This window comes from Micropterus salmoides, unplaced genomic scaffold (genome assembly GCF_014851395.1).
Source record: "Micropterus salmoides isolate LMB-PRFRI ecotype aquatic unplaced genomic scaffold, ASM1485139v1 Ms_hic_scaffold_15, whole genome shotgun sequence".
Taxonomy (NCBI): domain Eukaryota; kingdom Metazoa; phylum Chordata; class Actinopteri; order Centrarchiformes; family Centrarchidae; genus Micropterus; species Micropterus salmoides.
The window spans coordinates 18,847,656-18,857,309 of NW_024040596.1; the positions used below are offsets into that span (position 1 = coordinate 18,847,656).

Here is a 9,654-nt window from a genome sequence, read left to right on the forward strand (position 1 = left end):
TGTTTCCTTATTAACTTCTGTAATAAAAACACATTTTTGTAAACGGTTTTTTTACAATTGCCAAGTCACATTTCTCTATATGAGTTCACTTTTTCAAAACTCTTCACACACTCAGCACAGCAGACGGGAACATGGGTCATTTTTAATTTGCTTTTACACAAAATCTATGCAACGACCACATCTTTCAAATGTCATGAACTGTTTTCTCACTCAGACTCATCCACCACCAAAACTGTGTATTTAAACACCGTTCTGCACATATTTACATACCATTGCCAAAACCACTAAATTTACATTCAAAACTTAGCATAACTAAAACCTAATTTAAAAAATGTAAATCCATAAACTCGTAACTGGGACACTGCGCTCCTAGTTTCATTACACGAAGATACCTATGAAAGACTTGCCAGGTGAGAAACGTAGGTAAGGGAGACAGAATCCAGAAGGTTTTGTAACTGTATGGGACAATGTGGCGTTTCAAGGAGTGGTTTACAGCCCATCCCAGAATGGTGTCACTTAATCTCATCTTACTCACCATTCCTCAACACCACAGAGGAAATCTTTTCCGCATGGAAGTGGGAAGTTATTCACCACCAGCCACATGATTAGATGTCCCTCTTGGACACAGTGAATGCTGGATGTCTGGACAGATCTGTTTGCCACAGTTGGATCAGACATGCAAAAAGATTCTTTCCCAGGTGTATGACGTGTTGACCAGCACTTTATTTCTATATCTGTAGCAACAATGTATAGTTTGGTATTGTATTACTGGAATTACTTTAGTTTCTTTTTGTGCACATGGAATTACTCTGCAAAAAATGGCACAAAGAAAATCCATGCAATAAAGAAGTGACCTAATTTTTGTTTTAAATGGAATCATGGTTTATGCCACATAAATGAAGATAGTGACGCTAATTATAATGCTACCTGTTGTTAGTGATTTTTAAGGTCAATATACTGTATAATGAGCGACAAAGTGTTACAACTAGCAGAGAAATGCTGTCATTAATTATTTGTGTACATGAGTTGATCCTGAGATGTGTATGAAGAGTTTTGGTTGCATTAGTGCAACTGTTGTGCTGAGCTGCACGCTGCTAAAGAGAAACCTGTGAAGAGTTTTGACAAAATTAATTTGCATAGAAAAATGTGACTTAGCAAAAAAAGTTTTAAAGAGTGTTCTTTCTGCACCCTGTCCCCCTCCACTCAAAAATGTGTTTTGCTTGTTGTTCCTTGACTGTGATGTTTGACTTTCACAGTGCAGGATGATGTATGTGCACTGTTTCACACTAAAAGAAACATTTTCATGATCATATGCTGAGGGAGGAAACTTTCTCTGTGCTCACTTGTCATATGTCATCACACATTATGCCCTGGTCTAGAAGCCAATTGTGGTACTATATGCAACTTACACAAGCGTGATGTGGAAACTTGAAACCTCCAGTGCAAAAGCACTGAGAATGGGTATCATCTTGTGTCCAGTAATTAATTGAAACAGAAAATATTTGCTGGAGAGGGAGAAGGAATAGATGTCATTTTTAAACACTTTCATTAAACGTTAAACGCAGGGTGTTTCCATGTGTCTTGAAACAGTTCTGGAAGGATTCTGTAACTTCTTTGTTTTGACAAATTTGGTCATTTCTGTTATTTTATTGTTTTAGAATAAAATACTGTGTAACTTAGAACTCTGTTCTATTTCATTCTATTAAAAAGATTTCCGTTCTTATTTTAAAGTGCAGTACCTTGCGTGGCTTTGCCTTGGCTGCATTATGTACAGACTATAAGCACCTGAAGTGAGACCACTACTTCCTGTCCCTGTTCCTCCTCCTCCTCCTCTGGAAGTGTTACCCTCTCATCCTCTATCGCCCCTCATCCGCAATTCTCCTCCTCACCTCCTGCTGCACTCCATCCCTCTGCTGAGCACAGGTATTTGTTTAGGAATCTCTCGGTGGAAATTATACTCCATCTCCGGCACTCCCTATCAACACACAATTATCATGGGCAATCATGCAGAACAGTGCTGAATTCAGCTGGGACTCTGATGACATTACTGACTGCAAGGCCCGGCTTCTTCTGAAGGTAGCCTGCTCCACACCTGCATTAAACCTCTCTCTCTCTCTCTCTCTCTCTCTCTCTCTCTCTCTCTCTCTCTCTCTTTTTTTTCTCTCTGTCCCTCTCTCTCACACACGTTTGGATGTGGCTAGAGAAATGATTAAACTTTTTTTTTATTATCTTTAAACCAGGAAGTCCACCAGATAAGAAATCTCTTTCCTACGGGAGACTTGGCTGAAAGGACCACTCCAACCTGAAACAGGACAAATCCTGGAGATCCTATCTTACAGTTTATTAGCATCTGCCAACCTCTGTTGCCTCTTCTTGTGATCTGCAGTGATTTACCTCGGCATAGCTTCTCATATGGCTGCGCTGAAGTTTGATGCGGTTTCTCCCTCAGTGTGTGGACAACAATATGAAATTTGAGGAATTGGAAGTGTGAATCTCCATCCTAAGTGTCTTCTGTAAAGGAAAAGTCAATCTCACAAAGTAATCAATGCCTGACATTGTGTCGCTCCCTTCTGCATTCTGAGGCACACTACAGATGCATTTCCCTATGTATGATAAGTATATTATAAAGCTAGAAAGGCACAAGGTTGATACAGACACATGAGAATCAGCTCAGGAGTCCATTCAGATCCTGATCAAATGCTCCATTCATGGGTGAAATTACTATCCGTCTGTCAGCCAAGGTGTGAATTCTTTCATCTACAGATCCTACCTCTGAAGTTGTGATTAAATGCATAAAGCCAGACACACTTCAGGTAGACTTTAGATAAGCAAAGGGGTGCGTGTTAATGTGTATATCAAGTGAGACAACAGTGTCCTCTTGTGGTATTTTAGTGTATTTTTCAAGACTTTGTTACAATGATCTCATTTCATAGAAAATGCCAGCAACAATCAATATAATCCAATTTCAAAAGGTGTTCTCCTGATTTGTCATTGCTGTTAGTCTGACATATTTGTGCTGATGATGGTCCTTTGAAACAAACGTTTTTTGTCACTTACTTTTTTGCATGTGGAATTAATGTATTCATTTTGCAGCTCAAGAGCCTCTTCTGCTTTTTTTTCAGTGTGCCGGTACCTTTACTTTGAAATGGGACTGCTGATTTTGGCTACACACACCTGACACTATCTTCTGAAAAGCCTGGATTCACAAGCGCCAATCCTATCATAATTCTTTGTTACAAGGACAAAATAATTCATTTTAACATTTAGACATCAAAGCTTGCCTTCACCTCATCATTTTATTGTCTGACAGATCACGAGGGGGGGCATTTATTTGGACAGATATGATGTCAGAATCTCACAACACACTCAACTCATAGAAGAACCTAAAATCGTGTAGAACAAAAAACTCAACAACATAAACAGTTAAATAAACTCAACATAAAATGCCAAAAGTGCTTCAAGCTCCACTTATGAACAGAATAAACTGTGCTGAAACAATTAATAGGTTCAACAGAATAAAATATGACCCAACGACAGAACAGTTTCAGGCTATGTACAGATATAGTGAAATAATACTGCAGAAAAACTGAGCACAATACACTCAGCATATATAAATATTTGATTATGTTACAGGATGAATCTGATGATATATTAAATTCTTCTCATTGTCAAGAAAAAGACCAAAACCAACAATGAATTCACCCAGTTTATTACTAGGTGTAGTAAGCTCCATTTAAACATTTAGCCATATTGTTGCACTGGGTGACATATTCCTTTATTATGTAGTTTATACTGAGCCGATACACATTATGCTAAAAAAAAGTTCCCCAACAAATATTCTATTTACTTCTGTTTGAGTAACGTTTGCTAAAAACTGCAGTGCTCAGCTGTTTCAGGAACTTTTTTAGCCCTTTTTTAAAATAAAAGTTTATATTGTGGTTAATTTTTAAAGGTTAGAACTTGAGTATAAATGAATGGGCTTGGAGCTTAGTGCCGCATACAAGGTGAGGAAGTTGGAAATAATTCGTTTTGGTGTTTTCATTGGTTATGTTGATAATAACAAAAATATAGAATATCATCAGCCTAGCCCTTTAAACTGTCAGCTGGCCAGGTGTTCTTTCCAAAAAACACTGACTCCTATGACTGTATACATAATAGAAGATCATCAGCAATCATGCCACCTTATAAGCTTTCACTGTGCACTTTTTATAAAGTTTTTTTTTTAAACACTATACAAAGCAACATATATCTTTGTATTACTTTTTCAACCAAGGAACCTCTTTATCTCATTCCCATATATGATTGCTGGTAATTTTCATGAACATAAACTTATAACACTCACAGCCATCAACACTAGCAAAATTCAAACAACAGCATTAGGTACCACAGGTATTTGTGATCAGGCGTGTTGAGAAATTCTCAAATAGTCTACTATCTCCTGATAGCACAGAGCTGTGTTTGACATAGATCACAATGGTTAAAATGTTTTTTTTCCTGGAACAAAGTGTTCAAAACTCAGATATCAGATAATTTATACCACAGAGCTGCCACATAGTATCTACAGAATCAGCATGGCAGACAAAATGGGAAAATATCAAAGGTCCAGTGGTATAATAAATTTAAACATCTAAAGGCTTACACTTCCTCTAACCTGCTGCTGGTTAAAATCAGTGGTAGTGAATCTGGATGGTTCGGCCAATGAGGAGGAAAAGAAGGCCGGACAGGAGGCAGAAGAAAATGCCAATGGGTGCAAACATGAACGACAGACCATAGTTGAGGGACAGCTGGAAATCTGGACACAGAGAGCGTTGGTGGTCTATGTAGACATCCACCACATCCAACACCTGCAGCCACAGTACGTACATCACCACCACACACAGCAGGAAAAGACCTAGAGCAAAGAAGGGCAGCAGAGACAAATCGATGAGACTGTGATGATTGAAAATCCCTCACATACTTTTTATGTAAGCCAGTGGATCCAAAACAGGGTATAGAAATTAAAATGTAACCAGTGGTGGGAGAAGTAAATAAGAATACCAAGACAACAATGTAAAAGCATTTATAAGTAAAAGTACTGGAGCATTATCAGCTAAATACAATGAAAGTAAAGAAAGTAAAACCACTTATTCTGCAGAAAAATGACCCATGAGTGATGCATTGTTACAGATTACATTATTAGGTTTTTAATACTCTTGCATCAATGGGTTTGTACTGTTGCTGGTAGTTTTAGCAGCTTTATACACAATTAGGTAGTTTAATCCTGTAGGTTCTCAACAGATGTGTGGGGTCATGAGATTATTAATGAGAGAAGAAAGAAAGAAGAAAAACAAGTTCAAGGACAACATTTTCTAATTTGTTGTGAAATATTGGATAATTGTATGTATTTGAGCTTCAAGATGTTACTTTCCACCACTGGATTTAACCATTTCAAAGCCTCACCAGATGCCAGGAAGAGGCCGCCCCCTGCTTTATACAAGCGATGGCTGGCAAACGGAGCAGCACAGATGATGATGAACCCACCAAGCACAACAGCTGCCACACCAATGAGCATAAAGATGCTCCAGAAGCTTCTGTAGACTGGACAACAGACATGTTAACCAATTGTATATACAGCCATCAGCTCACTGAAGAATATAAAGCCAATCTGTACAAAGAGGCAAATCTAAATAAATAGAGACACTTACTTATGGCAGAATCATACTCTGTGACATTATGGGTCTGATGAGACACGGGGAAAGGGAAGAGGTAGGCGGGTGTGCACACTTTTGAGTGAGGCTGATTTGCTGAAGAGAAAGAAAATATCATCACCAATAATTAATGAAAATGTAGTCTTACAAGTAAATTGGCAATTAGATGACATCACTTTTTAGCAAACTGCATAACACAGCATCTTCAATTTTCATACAAGAAAGATATGCATCAAATATTACAAAAAAAGCAAAGATTCTGTTCTTAACACACTGATGGTTCACATTTCAGTTCTAACTTTAACACTTCAAAGGTATTTGTTTTGTCAGTTGCAGGCTTCAACCATAGTTCCTTTGTACTTTGTTACAAGTCTTTCATGCACTGGGATATAACTAAATTTGACAGCAGAGTGACAAAAATTGTGATTAATCCACTCATTTTCTCTCTTGTTTTTATATCCTTTCCTACTCTTCTCTTCCACCATGTGAAATTCCACAGACCCTCACAAGGTCCTTACAGTGCTGGAGGCTGTTTCTGACAATTACCCACCATTCAAAGTCCTCAGAAAATAGATGATGCACAATCACCTGACAAACGGCCAGAATAACATCACATGCTTTTCTACCACTGTGGCGTTATATATGAGATTTATAGACATAATAACAAGGATATTAATTCTGCAGCATGTGTAGTGCTGCCATGTGACAGTGAAGGAGAATGGTTTTCTGTCATCAGCTTTAGAAGACCGAGAACTGGGCCCTTTAAGAGACAATTCTTCCTTTTTATTTGTATCTTAAAAGATTCTTCAGAGCAACAGTTTAACCCAAATGTTCTGCTCCTAATGGAGGCCGTGGGCTGTGGGCCTTTTTTAGCAAATCAAAAAATATGTTTTACCATCTTCATACTTGCTGACTTTTCTTTATTTTTGAAAATCACTTATGAACATGATTTTACACTGATGATGCATTAGCTGCGAAAAAAAGAAGATTAAATACAGTGGCTGTTTATCTGCTCTATATCTGATGGTGATTGGTGTTGAAAAAAAAAGGAATAAATATTTGTTCCTGCATAGCCCATATAACTTAAAAAACATAAAATGTTTCCTTATTTGGTGTAACAACAATAATTTATGGTCTTTTTCATGCTTTGTTGCATTAATCAAATGTGTAAGCTCAGTTTGTAGCAAAGGAAAATGTTACCACTTCAGTACTTTTCTCCATATAGGGTTTTAACCAGGTCAGACAAAGAGAACCAAAACATTTAAAGAAATGTGTTTATTTTGAAATCATTCTCATCATTTGTAAATATAAAGCAGTCATGTGTCTGTCTTACTTACTGAACCAGAGCTTCCACAGCAGGTTGTCATCACCCAAGTCACCTCCGAACTTACACCTCCAGAAAAAACCCTCATGGTATAGAGTGATTTTACCGGTGCCATCCTGCATCACCACATCGCCACGCTGAGAGAAGGAATATGTAATTTATTTGCAGCTTTAGCAATATTGTTGTTTTACATTCATACCAACAAAGCTGATTTGAATTAGAATTTTATTATAGATGTAATTAAAGCCTGAGAGCAGTCTCTAGGTCATGTGAGGCAGGTGTACAGTGTGTTGCCACAGTGGCACAGAGCAGCTGCTAAGTCAGGTCAAGGGTTGAGCTGACCAAGCAGGTCTAACAAACACCTATCATACAGATTTGGTTTGGTGCCAAGCAAGCGTGCAGGTCAAGGGTGTACCCACTCAGGAAACACTCATGCTATTTTTGCTCGTGAGCAAAAAAAAGCCCACATCCTAAACTCTCTGTTACATCATTCATAAAATAGCCCTCATAGAAATGAAAGCAGAAGCTGAAGGCTGTGTTGAAACTTCAAGTTTCATAAAGTCAGCCTTTAAATCAGCCTTTTAAGACCTTGTTGAAAAATTACACTGTTAGTTTGTTTTGGTTTGTTCTCCTATCAATGCTATCGGACAGTGGCTTTAGCATTTTACGCCTTGAAAAATATTAACAAATAATTAGGGAAGGGAATACAATTACACAAGCCATAAAAGTAAAGAAGTGGTGCTATACAATGTGAACAATCCTACTAAACTGTCTATTAAAGAATTAAAACAACTGTATTCTTATTGGATGCTGCACCTTTTCACATTTAATCCTCTGCATGCTACCACTTTGGTTTTATTGTGGTGATATCATGTCTCAATTACAGTATCAGTGCCCACTATGAAAAACTAGGTATGTTCTCGTCGGTGATATTTGATACACTCTCATACCACTGGGACTACTGGTATTTGTATTTCTATGATAGGGGCGCATGGTACAAGCTGTGTCTCAATCACTGCATAGCTGCACACACACCACATTAAACAGTGTCTGATTACACGTGGAGAGGTCCTGCAGGGATGCCTCTCCACTCTACAGTTCATCTACTGAAAGAATGATTGGAGCAACTGATCACAGTTTCCAAAATAGAAAAAGTGACTTTGATTCTAGTTCAAATGTCCACCATAAGACATATTTCATTATGAAGGTATGAGTGCAACACCACAATACACCATTTAAAGTTTAAATACTATAAGAAATAATCTTGTCTCTAGCCCAACGTCAAGAACTGACCTAACTTTAGTTCCACGAGTTACCCTAAAATACATTATAACTAATATTCAACTCAGACATGGCAAATGTTAACTAACCCACCTCTACAGTCACATCACCCAGAACAACAGATCCGACAGGTTTTGTTGGGCAGGTCTCTGAGGCCAGCAGCCAGTAATCCGTTCCAAACGAGAGGAGGATGAACACAGCTGCCAAAGCCCCAAAGAGCCCAGCAAAAAACAATGCGACACTAAGCTTCATGGTCCAAGAATGACCAGCCACTCAGCCCACACTAGAAGTCTGACTTTCCCCTCCAATTAAAGAGAGTGCATGTGACAAGAAGAGTCACTCTTGCTCTGTAGTACATCCACTGAGTAAATTAAGCCCCGGCTAGTTTATTTACTCCTCTCATGTCCCTCTGTCTGTGTTATGGGAGGACAAGGTTGGGCACATGACTCCTTCAGATCCTGGGGTCTCCTGCAAAACCCACCCACCACCCCCTGAGCTATTTTTGTGGTCTGATTGAATGCTGCTGCTCCGCTCCGCTGTGGGGCTGAGTGTGTGAAGCAGTTGGAGAGTGTGAAGGGAGGGGATCAACACAGAAATAACCGGTGGCAACTGGACACCCACTATCAGCACGGGAATGTCAGAGCAGGGTGAGACTGAAAGGACAGAAGAGGAGCAAAGTAGTCCCACAACACCCCGCCCAAAGCTTCTGCCACACCAGCACAACACACACAAACACACACACCAGTATGATTTCCTTTCAATGCGGGTGATGAAAATGACTGTAAATCCAACTTTACTTCTTGGGGATTTTCAACTGTGTCACACACCAAGATCACAGAGATAATTGTCATCTGAGTGCCACATAAATAGCAGTTTTGTTACTTGATATGTGTCAAGTTATTTATTTAGTCTTCCATAAATAAATGTTGTAAGTAGCCTATAACCTAAAACATACAGATTTAAAATCTGATTTTGTCAGTGTGAGTTTAGGGGAACCACTGTTTTCTTAGCATCTAAGGGGCATATTTGGCGGTGAACCTACATATAGACACTGTCAAATTTACACAGTGATGTGACCACCCCATAGGACCACCCTCAGCCAGAAGCACTCCACCCACATTTACTGCTCTATAGTGTGTGTGTGTGTGTGTGTTTATTTGTTTGTGTGTGTGTTTCATGTTCTTACATTCCAGTGGGGCCTGAATGCACACTCAAAAAATGGGATCCCCATGAGTAGAAACTGCTTTTTGAGGGTTAAGGATTCAGGTTAAGGTTAGTGTAAGGGTTAAGGGTAGGCATGAATTTGTGATGGTTATAACTAGGTAAGGGGCAAGGGAATGCACTAAGATAAGATTCAAATTG

The 9,654-nt window shown here is 38.8% G+C and overlaps 1 protein-coding gene across 1 annotated transcript; it reads right to left on the bottom strand.

Annotated features, from left to right (window-relative positions):
• Positions 1 to 2,930: 2,930 nt before the first annotated feature.
• Positions 2,931 to 8,742, bottom strand: tmem182a (transmembrane protein 182a). The gene is made up of 5 exons (XM_038719710.1): positions 8,386 to 8,742; positions 7,025 to 7,148; positions 5,685 to 5,783; positions 5,440 to 5,577; positions 2,931 to 4,891 (listed from the first exon to the last, which is right to left on the bottom strand). Exons 1-5 carry the CDS (start codon positions 8,542 to 8,544, stop codon positions 4,668 to 4,670), a joined length of 744 nt encoding a protein of 247 aa, XP_038575638.1. The 5' UTR covers positions 8,545 to 8,742; the 3' UTR covers positions 2,931 to 4,667.
• Between the last annotated feature and the right edge of the window lie 912 nt (positions 8,743 to 9,654).

Coding starts and splice junctions, on each gene's coding strand:
- tmem182a (XM_038719710.1), bottom strand. CDS start 8,544: ATGAAGCTTAGTGTCGCATTGTTTTTTGCTGGGCTCTTTGGGGCTTTG. Junction 7,149..8,385: donor TGGGTGATGTGACTGTAGAG/GTGGGTTAGTTA, acceptor TCCTTCTCTCAG/CGTGGCGATGTGGTGATGCA. Junction 5,784..7,024: donor GCTGTGGAAGCTCTGGTTCA/GTAAGTAAGACA, acceptor CTTTCTCTTCAG/CAAATCAGCCTCACTCAAAA.